Raw genomic sequence first — 19,190 nt, 5'->3', positions numbered from 1 at the left:
GAGTTTGGTTTGTTTAGCCAAACCAAACGAAGGCTGAGGGGAGATATGATTGTTCTGTATAAACACATAACAGGGATAAATATCAGAGAGGGAGAGGAATTATTTAAATTAAGCACTAATGTGGACACAAGAATAAATGGATATAAACAGGCCATCAACAAGCCTACGCTTGAAATTAGACAAAGGTTTCTAACCATCAGAGGAGTGAAGTTCTGGGAGAGCCTTCCACAAGGAGCAGTGGGGGCAAAAAAACAACTTGTTTCAAGAATGAGATTGATAAGTTAATGGAGGGGATGGTAAGATAGGACTGTCTTTAATCATTCTTGTGGCTCTTCTTTGTAACCTTCCAGTTTATCAAACATCCTTCTTGAATAGTGGACAACAGAACTGATTGGACATAAGAACATAAAAACTACCATAAGGATCAGACCAATGATCCATGTAACCTAGGATTCTGTCTCCAACAGTGGCCAGTTCCACAGCTTCAGGAAAAGTGTACAGAACAAGACTACTGTGAAGAGACTCATCCCTGTCTTTCCTTCCTGGCTTCTGTCAGTGAGAGTTTAAGGTTACCACAAGCATGAGTTTACATCCCTTGACCATCTTGTCTAATAAGCATTGATAGACCCACAGTACAACCCTCCATTATCCAGCTCTCCATATTAACTGAACAACCAGTGCACACAGGTCCAGAAGTGGGCAATATCGCCTGTGTCTGCTGGATAGTGCTGCAGTCTAGGGGTTCTGCAACAATTTTTATAGTGGCGGTGCTGAGAGCCATTGAACCAAAGTGTAAACCCTGTATAGGATGGAAATCACTTCAAGACAGGAGGTGCAACAGCACCCCCATCACCCCTACTTCCAGCATCTATTTTTTATGATCCAATCTGGCCCGGTCCCAATTAGATCAGAAAAACAGGGTGATGTTATATTTTCTATAAACTTAACTTGTTCTTTTTTTGTCCACGGTTACACTTTTGGCCATCACAAAATCCTCTGACAATGAAATCCATGGGTTGATTATATGCTGTATCAAAAATATTTTCTCTTGTTTGTATTAAATGTGTTGTATATTAATTTCATTTGGTGACTTGTACTTTTTGTATTGTGGGAAATAGTAAACAACATTTCATTATCCTCTTTTTCCACATCATTCATAACTTTATAGATCTGTATCATCTCGCCTTTAATTGTCTTTTCCTAAAACAAGCTACCCTAATCTTTTCAGTTTCTCTTGATATGGAAGCCATTCCATACCATTGATTATCTTTATTTCCCTTTTCCAAACCTTCTCCAGTTCCACTATGTCTTTTCTGACATGGGGTGACCAGAACTGGACAAAATATTCCGGCAGCAGTTGCACCAGTGCCAAATACAGAAGTAAAATAATCTTTATACTCCTTCTCAAAATTCCCCTGATTATGCTAGCCACAAACAAATAAGATATTTGGCCACAGTGTCACACTGGGACTTCATGTTCAGATGATTATCCACCATGATACCCAAATCTTTTGGGGGGGGGTCTAATAGAATAGAGTTAGAATCTGGTCCACAATTTTACATATAATACAGATAAGTTTTTCACAACCTCCTACAAAATGAAGAAGTCTGTCCCTCATTAATTACCTCACCTTTTCTGAATGTGAACACTGAAGACTCAGTTATCGACATCCTTCAATAAACACTTTTATGTTACATGAGCAACATATGCTTTTTTCAACATATTCACCATGGCTCTTTTCACCTCCTTGTTTTTCAGGCTGTAGATGATGAGGTTTAACATGGGGGTCAAGATGCTGTACTGGATGGACATCAGCATATCCAGACCCTCGGAGGAGACTGAGCTGGGTCTCACATATCTAAAGGAACCTGTCCCAAAGTATAAAATGACAATGAGAAGGTGGGAGCTGCAGGTGGAGAAGGCTTTACGCCTGCCCTCCATGGAATGTATTCTCAAGATGGTGGCAATTATGTGAATGTAGGAAACCAGTGTGAGCAGGAAGGAGCCGGATCCAAATATTGCAATGGAGGAAAGGAGCACTACTTCATTGCTGAAGGTCTCAGTGCAGGACAAGACCAAGAGTGAAGGGAGCTTGCAGGTGAAATGGTTGATTTCACTGGGACCACAGAAGTGCAATTTTAGCAGAGGAATAGTATTTACCAGAGCATCTATAAATCCAATGATCCATGCACCCATCACTAGCTGTTGGCAGAGTCGTTTCTTCATTGTTTCCATATAATGCAGTGGGTCATATATGGCAGCATATCGGTCATAAGCTATAGCTGCAAGAGTGAAAATTTCAGCACCAAATGACAAAATAATAAAGAACATTTGGGTAATGCAGCCATTGGCAGAAATGGTTTTCTTCTCTGCTAGGAAGTTTTCCAGCATTTTGGGGACAATGGTGGAGGAATAGCAGATGTCATCATAGGAACAATGGGACAGAAAGAAGTGCATGGGAGATTGAAGATGAGGATCAACCTTTATCACCAACATGATAAGCATGTTCCCCAGTAAAGTTATTACATAAATAACTAAAAATACCAAGAACAGGAAAACCTGGAGCTGTGGGTCACTGGAAATTCCTAAGAGAATAAATTTGGCCACAGTGGTTTGATTCTCCATTATTCTTCAGCAAAACAGTGTTCTGTGAGAACAGAAAAAAAAAGAAGAAACAGTAATACAAACCTAATTTATATACATAGAAATGCAGTGAGTAGATAAACTCTAATAAATAGGTAATCGAGACACAGAGACAGACGGACCCGAGAAAGGCAGAAGGTATTTTTGACTGTTTTATTTATCTGACATGAGTCCAATTTCCAAAGTAAAGTTCTCAACATATCAATAGAGGAAAAATAGGGGAATAATGAACTTCTTAAGCAGAAAGCTGAAAGTTGATAGATTGAGCTTTTCATTTGCCTGTAGTGTGAGATAGATAGATAGTTAGATAGATAGATGGATAGATAATGTATGGATGTATATGAACAGATAAATAAATCTTTACTACAGCTGTTTAATTAACTGGGAAGAGATCACAAATTTGTGAACATTTTCAAATGATTTTCAGTACAATAATTTTCAAAAGTCTGGGAGTCTGAGTCTATAAGAATATATTTAAAAATTTTCCCATAGAAATTCTGTATCAGATTTTTCATTTGTCATCTTCTCTTAGAAACAAAAAAGGATTTTTTTTTATTTCAAAGGACCCCATATGTCTAGGATGATCAATGAAAATTGACACTGCAAAAGAAAGCATAAACTAACAAAACTACCAAACAAAGAGAATTGCAAAATCCTAAAGAGAGAAGAAAAAGAAGAAATGTAAAAGAAAAATTCAATAAATAATCACAAAATCAAGAACTGTAAAAATGGAATTTTAAAAAAAAAACAAAACAAAACAAAAAAAACCAAATTTCTCAATTTTCTGGAAGCTTACATTTTCAAAATAAGGAATACTTTCAATGGGAGTTTGTACAGATAATTTGTCTTTCAAAAATGTAAAGAATATATAGGCTAACAGGGATAAAATAAAAAAAACATGAACAAACAAACAAAACCTCACCCAATTTCTATACACAGATCCGACGAAGTGGGTATTCACCCACGAAAGCTCATGCTCCAAAACGTCTGTTAGTCTATAATGTGCCACAGGATTCTTTGCTGCTTTTACAAATCCAGACTGACACAGCTACCCCTCTGATACTATACAGAGATCCAAGGTTATGTGAATTTTTAGCTCTTCTCCTCCAGCATACCTATTTATGTGGGTGTAGGTAATACAAATCATTTGTTTACGACTTGAAACTGTTTAAATATGTTCTTGTTGCCTCTGGGACAAGGTCCCTGGCGTTTCTCATGCTGGCACTTTTCTCATTCAGTAGTCAATCAAAGCTTTATGGCCCGTAAGTTAGGAAGCATTAAATGAAGTTATATAACTTGCCTTTTATTTGATATATTTGTTTAGAAAATGGGTCCTATTCCCAGTGTAGTTCCACTGAAGGGAATAGACCAGAATACCAGTAGTGTAAACAGATGCAACTCTACTGAAATCAACTGAGGCTAAATCCTCAGTTGGTGTAAATCCTTGTAGATCCATTGAAGTCAATGCTTATCATGGCTCTAATGAATTAAACAGATCATCCTTACGCAAGCTGAAGACCTCACCCTATAATTGCAATGTTTATTAAATATAGAGGTTGTGATTTTTAAAGTGACCAAAGGGATTTAGACACACAACTCTCATTAAAATTCATTGGAATTTTAGTTCTAACTCCTATAGGGTTCCTATTAAAACTCCTAGTCGAAGAACCAGTTTTTTAAAGGTATTTAGGCCCCTAATGGATTATCAGAAACATGTAGGTTCTTAACTTCTATTGCAATCAATGCATTTTAGATACTTAGGTGCTTTTGTACTTCTCTCTAGGTGCCTAAATATCTTTGAAAATCTGGCCTTAAGCATCAAATGAAAATGAAATCTCTCTTAAATGCTGAAATTTGAACATCACAATGGGCTACAGACCAAGTATTAGTCACTAAAATTATTCATGTGTCTTTAACACTTTGTTTGTTTGTTTGTTTGATAATAATTAAACACAGGTCACAGGACCCAATTTGGTGCTAATATTTGTGGCTTCATTTATCTAGAACCCACATTTCAAGGGTAAAAGTTAGACACAGCTTGATACCCTGTTCACAGTTCTGCACTGATCTGAATTATGGGTCCCTTACTCCTACTGTGTAGTAGTTAGTCACGACCCTGAAGTTACGAAGGCTCATCTATGTGAGTAAGGGTTTTTCAACCATCATTAAGAAAATGCATACACATAAGGGGGAAAATTAAAGTGTGCAAGTCAATCATAATATTTGAGTGCTCTCCAATACTCTAACATTTTTCCCCACGGAATTTCCAAACAGGGAGTGTGGGTATAGACAGACAGATGGATGGACAGACAGACAGACAGACACACAAACATATGAGAAGAGTACATGTTTTCAATATTGGTATAGAAGGGTACAACTTGCTCAGGAAGGACAGGAAGGGAAAAAAGGGAGGAGGTGTTGCACTGTATATCAAAGACATATACACTTGCACTGAGGTTGAGATGGAAATAGGACACAGACTGGTTGAAAGTCTCTGGGTGAGGATAAAAGCCCTAAAAACAAAGATGTTGTTATGGTAAGTGCTTATTTTAGATCATCTGAAGAGGAAGAAGAAATGGATGAAATCTTTTCTAAACAACTAACAAAATCATCCAAAGCACAGGACTTGGTGGTGATGGGGACTTCAAATACCCAGACATCTGTTGGGAAAATAATACAGCAGGACACAGATTGGAGGCAATGTTCTTTATTTCAGAAGATGGAAAAAGCCAGTAGGGGAGAAGCTGTTCTAGATTTGATGTTGACAATTAGAGAGAAACTGGCTGAGAATTTGGAAGTGGAAGGCAGCTTGGGTGAAAGTGGTAATTAAATGATAGAGTTCAGGATTCCAAGGAAAGTAGGCAGGAAAACAGCAGAATACAGTTAATGGATTTCAAGAAGGTAGACTTTTGCAAACTCAGGGAATTTGTAGGTAATATCCTATGGGAAGCAAGTCTAAAAGGGGAAACAGTTCAAAAGAATTGGTAGTTTTTTAAAGAGGCATTATTAAGGACACATGAGCAAACCATCCCACTGCATAGGAAATATAGGAAGTATGGCAAGAGACCACTCTAGCTTAACCAGGAGATGTTCAGTGATCTGAAACTCAGAAAAGAGTCCTACAAAAAGTGAAAACTAGATCAAATTACAAAAAATTAATATAAAAAAACAACACAATCATGTAGGGACAATATTAGAAAGGCCAAGGCACAAACCACTCAGAGGGCAAATCATATTTCTTCTTTTTTTTTTTTTTACTTTGGTAATATAAACGCATGACATAGAATGTGTGTGTGTGTATACATCACAACACAATTTCTTCCTGGAGAGAGGAAAGAAGAAATATATGACATATGCTAGTCATGTCACTTAGTATCTTTCTACATGCTACTGTGATGAGGGCTGCATGAGAACTTGAATAGAATAGAGTAGAATAGAATAGAATAGAATTCAGGTGTATATGAGCACAAATCACAAGGCCTTGGAGAATCAGATTCTCTGTGTTCATATCACCAAGTGATTCAGTTTGGGTCATATCACAAGAACGTTTGGATTGGAAGAGTCATTAAAATGGGATTGTCAAAGAAAACTAAGGTAGCTAGAAGCTCAGCTCCCATTGACTTGGAAAATTCCAGTCTCATCCATCTTTTGTCAAAGGGAACTTACAATAGTTGATAAAGGCGTTATCTAAAGCCCAGTGAAGTCTTTACATTTTCTTTTAGGGATTCAGGATCAGGTCATAAACAAAGGAGCCAGAAATACTTGCTGAATTAGTAATTTGGAACTAGTGGCTGATGTGACAAATTTCACCTGCTTGTCCATAACTTTCAAATAAAAATGTGTATTGTGACAGTGTCAGGAGAGATGGCTACAAGAGAGTGGTCAAAGGTAGATACATTAGCTCCAGGTTAAGCAGGTCCCTTTTTCTTGGGTAAGATAACAGGGACTATTCCAGAACACTTAGGAACTTTCTAGAACTAATTAAGGCAGGCAGGCTAATTAGGACACCTGTAACCAGCTGGAAGTTACTAGAATTAATTAGGGTTGATCAGGACACCTGGTTTAAAAAAACTCTCACTCCAGTTAGTGAGTTGTGTGTAAGGAGCCGGGAGTGAGAGGACATGCTGCTGGAGGACTGAGGAATACAAGCATTAATAGACATCAGGAGGAAGATCCAGTGGTGATGACAAAGAAGGTGATGGGAAGGGGCCATGGGGAAGTAGCCCAGGGGATTGTAGCTGTCTTATAGCTGTTCCAGAAGGCACTCTAGACAGCTGCAGTCCACAGAGCCCTGGACTGGAACCTAGGGTAGAGAGTGGGCCTGGGTTCCCCACTAACAACTCCCAATTCCTGGTCCAACACAAGAAGATCTCTGAGGCTAGCAAAATCTGCCAATAAGCACAGGACCTACCAAGGTAGACGAGGCACTTTATCACAGTATTCATTGTTCAAAGATAAATCATGAAAAATTTGATTGGACTGTACACTGTACGCTTTGTTGCATATGTCTGCCGAATTGTACACACAATGAGAGAATAGAAGAATAAGCTTCTGCCTATTTTATGTCTAGGCCGCAGGAGGGGGCACCAGAAAGCTACTGCTGCTGGCAGCACCAAATGAACACATTGTGGGCCTGATTTTCCTTCTGCTTGCACCAGTGGAAATCAGGCTTTGACAGTTTTCAGTTTTCAACAAAATCCATAGGCTTCTGCCCACTGATGCTGAGAACATGCCTGGAAAATTTGGAATTGATCATATGTGATTTTCAAAAGTTATCACATTTCAGACAGTCTGACAGATGAGAAATGCCATGGAGTTAACTATAAGGCCTTGCTTCAATCATTCTGTAAGATGCATGTTACCTAACACCTAGAATAAGTTTTTTTCCCAGTAAAAATACTCTAAATTTCACATTCAAAATTTCTCTGCCATGAACATTCGCCAAGACTTGTTTCAAATTTACTTTTTGGTAGAAAATATCTGCTAGTGAGAGATCTAGTTCAGTTATTTCTCCTGTTCTTATTGGATAGCATTTTCAAAGAAATCTAAGGATGTGTCTACACTACAAAATTAGGTTGAATTTATGGAAGTTGGTTTTTTAGAAATCATTTTTATACAGTTGATTATGTGTCCCCAGACAAAGTGCTCTAAGTGCGTCCACAGTACCGAGGCTAGCGTCAACTTCCGGAGCGTTGTGCTATGGGTAGCTTTGCGTAGCTATCCCACAGTTCCCGCAGCCTCCGCTGCCCATTGGAATTCTGGGTTGAGATACCAGTATTGATGGGGCAAAAACAGTGTCACAGGTGGTTTGGGTACATGTTGTCAGGCCCTCCTCTCCGTCCCTCCCTGAAAGCAACGGCAGACAATGGTTTCGTGCCTTTTTTCATGGATTACCTGAGCAAATCCCATACCACGTCAGGCATGGAGCCCGCTCAGCTCACCATCACCGTACCTCTCCTGTGTGCTGGCAGATATGGGACTGCATTACTACACAGCAGCAGCTCATTACCTTTTGGCAGCAGACGGTGCATTATGATTGGTAGCAATCATCATCGTATTCCTGGGTGCTCTTTTAGCCGACCTCGGTGAGGACGGTCAGAGGCACCTGGGCAGACATGAGAGTGACTCAGCCAGATCATTCCCATCTTCTGCCGAGCACCCAGGAAATTATGATGGCTAGCACTCGTACTGCACGATCTTCTGACGAGCAGCAAGGAGAAGACGATGGCTAGCGATAGTAATGCAGCATCTTCTGCCAAGCACCCAGGAGATGATGATGGCTAGCAGTCATACTGCACTATCTTCTGCCAGCCTAAGATGTAAAAGATAGATGGAGCAAAACAAGAAATTGACTCTATTTGTTTTGTGAAATCAACGTCCTGCTAAACTCAGGGTTTTGAGTTCAATTCTTGAGGAGGCCATTCTGTGTGACAATAGTTTGTGCTTCTCCTTGAAATAAAGCCACCCCTTTTGTTGATTTTAATTCCCTGTAAGCCATGTCGTCAGTTGCCCCTCCCTCCGTCAGAGCAACAGCAGACAATTGTTTCATGCAAAACCAGGCAAGGAGCCAACAGTAGCGTGGTGACGAGAGGGACATGGTCATAGACTTCTCACAAAGTACGGGCCGGGCAATGTGCCCCGGCAATGTGCACATCATGCTGATGAGCTCTGCATGAGCTCTGCAAACACACTGGCCAAACAGGAAATGAAATTCAAAAGTTCACAGGCCTTTTCCTGTCTACCTGACCAGTGCATGTGAGTTGAGAGTGCTGTCCAGAGCGGTAACAATGGAGCACTCTGGGATAGCTCCCAGAGGCCAATGCCATCAAATTCCGTCCATGCTATCCCAAATTTGACCTGGCAAGGCCGATTTCAGTGCTAATCCCCTTGTCTGAGGTGGAATAAAGAAATTGATTTAAAAAACCCTTTAAGTAAAAAAAGAAAGGGCTTCGTTGTGTGGAAGGGTCCAGGGTTAAATCAAGGTAACGCTGCTAAATTCGAGCTAAAGTCATAGCGTAGACCAGGGCCAAGACACCTCTGGGCTCAAAATCCTACCACCTAATACCTTTCTAAATTCCAACCATTAGCCTTACCACAATTCATGCACGGTTGACCTTATATTTATTGTTATTATTTGGATTGTTGATTTGGTTTTTCAGATGAGGCTAGGGGAAATAAGTGCTAAACTTAAACTGAATTTCACTGGGATCTGGGCACCTAGTGACACATTTCTAAAGGTGCTTTGCTGCCTACATCAGAACTAGGAATCTAGATACTTTTGAAAACCTACTATGAAATATTAGCTCCAAGTCCTTTATGGTCCTTTGAAAGTCCAGTCAGTATCATTCTCTTTTAATATTTGTAGGCCTGATAGCATCCAGAGTCCCGATCATATTTGGGGTCAGTTTGTTCTAGGTGTTGAACATCTATGAAGATAGACGTGGTCATGGCAATTGTACATAAACAGATTGGCAGTAAATTTATCACAAATTTCTTGTAGGATTTTTTTTTTTTAGTTCAAACTGCAAAATTCACAAAATGTCTCATACTCTAGCTGTTCTATCACCCATTTTTCCCCAACAAGCTTTACATAAAACTGGAGGCAATGAGGCAATGGGCAGAAAACAATCTACTCATTCACTTTTATGTAATTTCTCTCCAATTAAACTAATAGGATGGAAATATGAGGTTCGTAGACCGTGTCCCAAAAGAAACAAACATACTCCAAATAATTGGTTGGGAGCATTTGTCTCAGCTAGATCTGCCCCCTTGTTCAGATGTGAGATATAAATACAAATTAGAACCATTTCCACTAAAATATCTTAATGTCTTTTCAGGGAAACGAGTTTCTTAGATAGATAGAATGTATATCTGTGATAGAATTTGTTTCTTCATCTCTCATTCAACATTTCAGAATACTGAAGGACAAACATTAACATTTCACTTCCTGCTGTTAACAGGTGAGTTTCTTTTATGTTTTGGATCTATTTATTGTTTTACATTCCTTTTGCCTGGCAGTGAGCATAATCTTGAGAATCCTTAAATCCATAATTGTTCCGCTCATGACCTGGCAGATCTTCAGTGCAGTCATTAAGAACAAAGAAGCCCATCTGTGTTGATAAAGTGTATTCAACAGAAGGTTAAACGTTTATCCAACTTGTAAAGGACTAGCTATCTATCGATCTAGCTATTTCTTTCTTGCTCACCTCCTCAGGCAGGATGAGACTTCACAAAGTGCTCAAAGGTCAGATTTGTAAAGGTATGTAGGTTCCTAGTGAAATTTTCAAAAGTTACCTAGGCACCCAAAGTTGTAGGTACCTAGATGCTTTCAAAAATCTCACTTGGCATCTATATATCTTTAAAAGTCTGGCCCTAAGTTACTTAGGAGTACAAATCCCATCAAAATTTCAAAATGCCACCCTCCAATGAATTAGTGATCTAATCTGCAGCCACTCATCCATAGTTACATATCCAGGATTCTTTTAAAACCTCATTTAAGGTACGATGGTTTATTTCCATTCACCTAATCCCCAGCATAGCTCCTTCACATATCCCATCACTGTAACCTTTCTTGTGGGACTCTACCTTTATATATCATGAGGTTTTATTTTAAAGCTTGCTTGTCTGAAAGGCATAGTGGTCTTGTGAATCAGGTATTAGACTGTGAGCCAGAAGACCTGATTCTTATTCCCTGCACTGTGCTTCGTGGTAGTGATTTACCCTTAAACTCTGCCTCTCCCTTTGTCGTCAGTATAGACTGTAAGGAATTCAGGGCATGGATTGTCTCTCACTCAGTGTATGTATAGTGCCTGACACCACGGGACCCTGAGCTCATTTGTGGCCATTAGATGTTAGGGAAAAAATAATGGCAAATGTCACTTGCTCCTTCATTTCCAGGCAGAATGGTGGAGCAGTATTGGCCCAGAGACTTGAAGCTATAGCTGGCAACAGAATTATGGGGGGTTCCAGTTCTATCAGTGGATAAAGAGAGTGAAATTCCTATTCTGATGTGTCCAAGCGAATCAACAAAGTCTTTGATTCAAGTTCTAAAACATAAAATAAATATCTCTATGTTCTTCAACTTGTACATTTTCAGGTTTGAAAATAAATACCTTTATGTATTTAGACTCTATCTGATAAACCAGGCACATTCCCGATAATAATAATAAGAAGAAGAACAATAATAAGAAAAACAACAAGGAGTCCGGTCACAACTTAAAGACTAACAGATTTCTTTGGGCATAAACTTTCCTGGGTAAAAATCCCACTTCTTCAGATGCATAGAGTGAAAATTACAGATGCAGGCATTATTATACTGACACATGAAGAGATGGGAGTGGAGAACCCATGTTGACAGGGCCAATTCAATCAGTGTGGATGTAGTCCACTCCCAATAATTGATGAGGAGTGGACTACATCCACTACATCCACATCAATGCCAGGAGAGGGAAAGCAGCAAAGAGTCCTGTGGCACCTTATAGACTAACAGATTTATTGGAGCATGAGCTTTTATGGATGAAAACCTACTTCGTCAGATACATGTAGTGGAAATTTCCAGAGGCAGGTATAGGCAGGAAAGGGAAAGTTGCTTTTGTAGCCAGCCAGTCACTCCCAGTCCTTATTCAAGCCCAACATAATGGTGTTAAATTTGCAAATGAATTTTAGTTCTGCAGTTTCTCGTTGAAGTCTGTTTTTAAAGTTTTTTTTTTTGTTCAAGTATGGCTACTTTTAAATCTGTCATAGAATGTCCAGGGACATTGAAATGTCCTTCCTCTGGCTTTTGTATGTTACCATTCCTGATGTCAGATTTGTGTCCATTTATCCTTTTATGTAGAGACTGTCCAGTTTGGCCAATGCATATGGCAGAGGGGCATTGCTGACACATGATGGCATATATCATGTTAACAGATGTGCAAGTGAATGAGCCCCTGATGGTGTGGCTGATGTGGTTGGTTCCTATGATGGTGTCGCTAGAGTAAATATTGGGACAACATAGGCAATGAGGTTTGTTACAGGAATTGGTTCCTGGGTTAGTGTTTCTGTGGTGTGGTGTGTAGTTGCTGGTGAGTATCTGCTTCAGGTCAGAGAGCTGTCTGTAAGTGAGGACTGGTCTGCCTCCCAGGGTCTGTGAGAGTGAGGAATCATTTTCCAGGATAGGTTGTAAATCATTGATGATGTGCTGGAGAGGTTTTACCTGGTGGCTGTATGTGATGTCCAGTGGTGATCTGTTATTTTTCTTGTTCGGCCTGTCCTGTAGTAGGTGACTTCTGGGTACCCATCTCACTCTGTCAACCTGTTTCCTCACTTCCTCAGGTGGGTATTGTAGTTTTAAGAATACTTGATAAAGATCTTGTAGTGTTTGTCTCTGTCTGAGGGATTGAAGCAAATTCAGTTGTATCTTAGTGTTTGGCTGTAGACAATGGATCATGTAATGTGTCCTAGATGGAAGATAGAGGCATGTAGGTAAGGATAGCAGTCAGTAGGTTTCTGGTATAGGGTGGTGTTTATGTGACCATCACTTAGTGTTCAGAAAGTGGATCTCTTGTGTGGACTGGTCCAGGCTGAGGTTGATGGTGGGGTGGAAAATGTTGAAATCCAGGTGGAATTCTTCAAGGACCTTCTTCCCGTGGCTCCATATGATGAAGATGTCATCAATGTAACGCAAGTAGAGGAGGGGCGCTAGGGGATGAGAGCTGAGGAAGCATTGTTCTAAGTCAGCCATAAAAATGTTGGCATACTGTGGGGTCATACGGGTACTCATAGCAATGCCACTGACGTGAAGGTATAAGTTGTCCCTAACTCTGAAATGGTTGTGGGTGAGGACAAAGTCACAAAGCTCAGCCACTAGGTGTGCTGTGGCCTCATCAGGGATACTGTTCTTGACAGCTTGTAGTGCATACTCATGTGGAATATTGGTGTAAAGAGCTTCTACATCCATGGTGGGTAGGATGGAGTTTTCAGGAAGATCACCAATGCATTGTAGTTTCCTCAGGAAGTCAGTGGTGTCTCTAAAATAGCTAGGATTGCTGGTAGCATAGGGCCTGAGGAGAGAGTCCAAATAGCCAGATAATCCTGTTGTAAGAGTGCTAATGCCTGAGATAATGGGACATCCAGGGTTTCCAGGTTATGGATCTTGGGTAGCAGAATACCCCTGGTCGGGGCTCTAGGGGTGTGTCCATATAGATTTGTTACTGAGCAGATAGTGTAGGGTTTTTTGATACTCCTCAGTGGAATCAGAGGATAGTGGCCTGTACAATGTGGTATTGGAGAGTTGCCTGGCACTCTCCTGTTCATAATCCCACCAGTTCATTATGACTACAGCACCTCCTCTGTCAGTCCCTTTGATTATAATGCCAGAGTTGATTCTGAGGCTGTGAATGGCATGGCTCTCTGTACAGCTGAGGTTATGAAGCAAGTGATGCTGTTTGTTCACAATTTCAGCCTGTGCATGTCTGCAGAAGCATTCTATGTAGAAGTCCAATCTGTCATTTCGACCATCAGGAGAAGTCCATTCAGAATTCTTCTTCTTGTGGTGTTGGTAGGAGAGTTCCTGTGGCTCAGTGCACTGTTCAGTGGAGTGTTGGAAATATTCCTTGAGACAGAGACGATGAAAATAGGCTTCCAGATCACTGCAGACCTGTATCATGTTCATAGGGGTGGTGGGGCAGAAAGATAGTCCCCAAGATAGGACAGACTCTTCCGCCAGGCTAAGTGTGTGGCTGGATAGATTAACAATATTGTTGGGTGAGGTAAGTGTACCATTACTGTAGCCCCCATAGCATGTAGGAGTTTAGATAGTTTATTGTGCTTTTTCCTCTGTAGAGAAGTGAAGTGTGCATTGTAAATAGCTTGTCTCATTTTTGTAAAGTCCAGCCACTTGGAAGTTTGTGTGGAAGGTTGGTTTTGTATGAGAGTCTCCAGTTTTGAGAGCTCATTCTTGATCTTTTCCTGTCTGCTGTACAGGATGCTGATCAGGTGGTTTCTCAGTTTCTTTGAAAGTGCATGGCACAGTCTATCACCATAGTCAGTGTAGTGTGTCGATTGCAATGGATTTTTTACCTTCAGTCCATTTGGTATGATGTCCGTCTGTTTGCACTTGGAGAGGAAGATGATGTCTGTCTGTATCTGAGTGAGTTTTTTGATGAGGTTGATGGATTTCTGCTTCATATGGCTAAATTTAGTGTCTTGCAGAAATAAAATCCATTTGCAAATGTAACACCATTAATTTGGGCTTGAATAGGGACTGGGAGTTGTTGACTCACTACAAAAGTAGCTTTCCCTCTCCTGGCATTCACACCTCCTCATCTATTATTGGGAGTGGACTACATCCATCTTGAATAAAATGGCCCTGTCAACACTGGTTCTCCACTTGTTAGGTATCTCCCTTCTCTTCATGTGTCAGTATAATAATGTCTGCATCTGTAATTTTCACTCCATGCATCTGAAGAAGTGGTTTTTACCCAGGAAAGCTCGTGCCCAAATAAATCTGTTAATCTTTAAGGTGCCATCTGATTCCTTGTTGTTTTTGTGGATACAGACTAACATGGCTACCCCCAATACTTGACACCATGCAAGACACTGAATTTAGCTATATGATAGATAAAAAAAACAGAGCAGTATCTTGAATTGCACCTCAAAGTGTAGATTGTACACAGTATGTGCAAGGACAGATCTTCAGTTGGTGTAAAGCAGCCTGGTTCCATTTATTTCAGTAGAGTTATCGTGATTTACGCCAGGTGATGAACTGACCCAGTGACATAAGTAGGCTTTTGCTGCGTTACATCAGAAGTTCATCTGCCCATGAGTGGTTTACACTGGCAGAACTACCAAGGAGATGATAAATCCTTCGTTAGCATTGATTTCCAAATGTAATCTCTGGAAAACGCCTTTTGACAGTCCAGATATAGATAGATAGATAGATAGATAGATAGATAGATAGATAGATAGATAGATAGATAGATAGATAGATAGATGTGTAATCCATTGGCTTCTTCATTGCCAAGAGTTTATGCCCCTATAGCATTCCCATCTAATCATACTACATTTGTTAATCCATGTTTCTATTTTTACAGCTCACATATTTGAGCAATAAATGTCAATGGAAAATCAAACTGCTCTGAACTATTTTATTCTCTCAGGATTCTCCAGTGATCCACAATTCCAAATTTTCCTCTTCCTAGTGTTTTTAGCTATTTATTTTATTACCTTAGTGGGGAACATGGTGATCATGTTGGTGATAAGGGCTGATCCTTGCCTCAACACACCCATGTACTTTTGTTTGTTCCATTTATCTCTCTCAGATATCTCGTGTTCCTCAACCACAGTCCCTATGATGCTTGTGAATTTCCTAGTAGAGGTGAAAAGAATTTCTGTCAATGGCTGCATTGCCCAGATCTTCTTCAGTCTCATGGCTGGTTGTAATGAAATATTCATTCTGGCAGCAATGGCTCATGATCAATATGAGGCTATATGTAATCCACTGCATTATATGAGAATTATGAACAAATATGTCTGCAGCTAGCTAGTGATTGGTGCATGGATTGTGGGGTTTATATATGCATTGATAAACACTCTTCCCTTATTAAATGCACATTTCTGTGGGCCCAACAAAATCAACCATTTCAGCTGTGAGCCTCCTCCAGTATTAGACCTATCGTGCACTGACACCTTCACCAATAAACTGTTGCTTCATACCTCTGCAATGTTGGTAGGACTCCTCACATTCTCTGTTAACCTAGTCTACTACATTCACATCATCTCCACCATCCTGAGGATATGCTCTGTGAAGTGCAGGCATAAAGCCTTCTCCACCTGCAGCTCCCACCTGATTGTTGTTGTTTTATTCTACAGCATGGGCTTGTTCAGGTATCTGAGACCCAACTCAGCATCCTCAGAGGTTTTGGACAGACTGTTTTCCATCCAGTACAGCATCTTAATGCCCATGTTAAACCTCATCATCTGAAAAACAGGGAAGTGAAGGCAGCTCTGGGGAAGATATTAGAGAAATTCAGATTTCTCAAGTAACATTAGTCTTGATAATTGAATCTATGACAAAGATCAGTGGAAGAAATGTCAGACAGTGGTTGGCAATGTTCTGACTTCTTGCAATACATAATGATGTAGCAGCAGTGGGGCTTATCTGTAATGACTTATGAATACTGTATGTTGACCTGGTTATTGGAATGCATACTATGCGACTTTTCTGGGTTTACCCAAGGGTGTTCCTGGGAAAGAAGCAGAAAGGCAAAACAGTGACCAATTATAAGACTACTTTCATCAAACACTTAGAGGTTATTGCAGAACAATGGGAGAGCCATTGGATCTCAGGATGCAGGTTCAATATTCTGTTGAGCCCACCAAACTGGATTTGGACTAGCAGGGCCCCCAAACCCCAGGAACTGATAAGACAAAGGAATGCTGCTGGATATAAAGGCACTTTTCCTGTCTCTAAAGAAGTAAATATTCAAGTTTCTACTAATGTGTGTGAAGAAAGTGGACCTTCCTAAGCTTCCTTTGGGGGTTGGTGAGGTCATTTGTTGTTTTACAATCCCTTTTCATTTCTCTTATGTTATGTTTATTCCTAATGTTAAGATAAAAAACTACTTTGTTTTAATAAAGTTGTCTGGTCCCTGCATTCTCTCTGTTCAAAAGATCCCAAAAGGAAGAACACAAGAATTGAACCCTGTTGGACCTGTTGGGTAAATACTGATAATACACAGAGTGCTGTAGCCCAGGGATTGGTCTAAGAGTCAGAAAGCTGAATGATTCCATCCCAGCAGATGCAAATGCACAAGGCCTGGCTCCTGAAGTAGTGTACTCAAAGAAACCAGAAAGGGGACAGAGCTGAAGCTAGTCATGTAATCATGTAATCATGACACTTCTGATTTGTGCTTTCTTTCTTTCTTTCTTTCTTTCTTTCTTTCTTTCTTTCTTTCTTATTTGAACTAGAAGGAAAATGCCATCCTACCCAAAATCTTGTTTCTGGCTCTCAGTCATGTATGGATGTGACAGTCTTTATCCATATATTCACTTTTTTTATAGATTTTGTAGAAGGCATGCCTTATGAGATATCATTTCAAATTCATAATTTGCTGATCATTATCATCCTGGTAAAATATGTGTGAAAACATTTTATGTAAAGTTGTAATATTCTACTGTATAACATTACTGAGATACGTTCTAAGTTCAGAAAAGCAAGCACAAACCAGTTCCTCAAAGGCAAAAGACAAACTGATGCCTCAGCCTAGTGTCAACAACATTAAATAGACTATCACCTGGTTAAGTGGCCATTCTTTGGCAGGAAAAAAGATCTGAGGAGAAATCCACATTTTGATAAAGAGACATCTGGAGGTTCCCATCCCCACAGACCTTCTGTCTGCTGAAGCTCAGCTGGAGATGATTTCAAAGAAAAAGAGAACTATAAGAAAGGGGAATAGATGCCCCAAAATGCCCTTTCTCTCTGCCCATGGTATTAACAACACCTGAAGGACAAGGAAATTTCCAGCCAGTAAGATCCCTGAAGCATGTGGTGAGAGAGACCTTTGCTTTGAATTCATTTAGCTTGTTAAGTTAGGTGTTAATTGTGTTTTAACTCTTATTTTCATGTAACTGATTCTGACTTTTATGCCTCATTACATGTAATCACTAAAAATCTATCTGTAGTTAATAAATTTGTTCTATGCTTTATCAAATCCAGTATGTGTTTGGATTGAAGTATTTGGGGAACTCCATTTGAGATAAGAAGGTTTGTGCAGATCATTTTCTATTAATGAAATGACAGATTTTACATGTGCTTGTATTGTCCAGGAGGGTGCTGGGCAGTACAAGACGCACATTTCTGGGGGAAAGTCTGGGATTGGGAGTTTGCTTGTTTTGCCCTGCAATGTAATTCATGAGTGGCTGGGTATAGCACTCATGCAGTATAGCTGGGATGCTTGACATGTTGGAGGCTGTGTGTGAGCAGACCATGAGTAGTTGCTCTCAGAGCAAAGCTGTGTAAAAGGCACCCCAGGTTGGAAATTTGAGGGGACACAGCTGTTCCTCAGTCCAGATCGCATTCTGGGTAATGTCACAATGAGATTTACCTAGTATATCATTTTTGCAGTGAGCATAAAGTAAATAAATCACCTACATAATATCACATGGACCTCAAATATCTATAAAGGACATAGTTTTTGAAATGTGCACTCAAGGCCAACAGATATTTTTGTTAAAGGGGAAAGATTAAAATTGGGGAAGGATTAAGATTAGGAGTTCAGTTACCAGAGAAGAATCAGTGAGACTTTCTTTTCTCTCAAATGGGCTGCAATTTAAATGCTTCTGATGACAAAAGTAACGCAGAAATAAAAATAGAGCTGGTCAGACTGGTCTTTTTTCCCATGAAAAATTTCAATTAAAAATGTTTTATTGAAATTTTCGATGAAAAGATTAAACTTTTTTTGCTGAAAAGGCAAAATAAATGAATAAACAAATAAATAAAAACCTTCCTGCAAAATGTGTGGGCTGAAAAAGGAAATATTTCAGTCAAAATACAAAATTATCCAACCAAAAATTAAAATATTTTGGCTGAAAATCCACATGAAATTTTTCATTCTGGTGCCTCATCCTTCAATTATTCTCCAGGGACCAGGCTTTCTTGTCAAACTTCATCTCCCATGATGCACCGCATCTTCCCTCATGGAGACTGGAGGAGTTTGCATCATAGGGGTCCCTTGGGGTCCCATATCATGATGCCTCATTGGAGATGTTGTCCAGATGGGGTACCCAGCCTATAAAGAATAATAGTGCCATGAGGAAATGTAACTACAACTACCATGATGTATTATGGCAGGATATCCAAATTGAAATATTTGCATTTTTTTGTTTGTAGGTGTCATAAACGGATAGTTAAGAGTTAATGGAACAGAAGTACTTCATATCTCTTTTGCCTGTAAAGGGTTAACAAGATCAGTAAGCTGTCACCTGACCAGAAGACCAATCAGGGGACAGGATACTTTCAAATCTTGAGGGAGGGAAGTTTGTGTGTGTGCTGTTAGTTTTTGGTTGT

The 19,190-nt window shown here is 39.8% G+C and overlaps 1 protein-coding gene across 1 annotated transcript; it reads right to left on the bottom strand.

The window, feature by feature from the left end:
* Window positions 1-1,687: 1,687 nt before the first annotated feature.
* Window positions 1,688-2,626, bottom strand: LOC127031826 (olfactory receptor 8S1-like). Its single transcript, XM_050918850.1, has one exon. It carries the CDS (start codon window positions 2,624-2,626, stop codon window positions 1,688-1,690), a length of 939 nt encoding a protein of 312 aa, XP_050774807.1.
* Window positions 2,627-19,190: the final 16,564 nt, after the last annotated feature.

This window comes from Gopherus flavomarginatus, chromosome 11 (assembly GCF_025201925.1).
Source record: "Gopherus flavomarginatus isolate rGopFla2 chromosome 11, rGopFla2.mat.asm, whole genome shotgun sequence".
NCBI lineage: Eukaryota > Metazoa > Chordata > Testudines > Testudinidae > Gopherus > Gopherus flavomarginatus.
This window is presented reverse-complemented; position numbering and strand designations above follow the sequence as displayed.

Bases quoted from the DNA above. Each gene is read 5' to 3' on its own strand.
- LOC127031826 (XM_050918850.1), bottom strand. From the start codon at position 2,626: ATGGAGAATCAAACCACTGTGGCCAAATTTATTCTCTTAGGAATTTCC.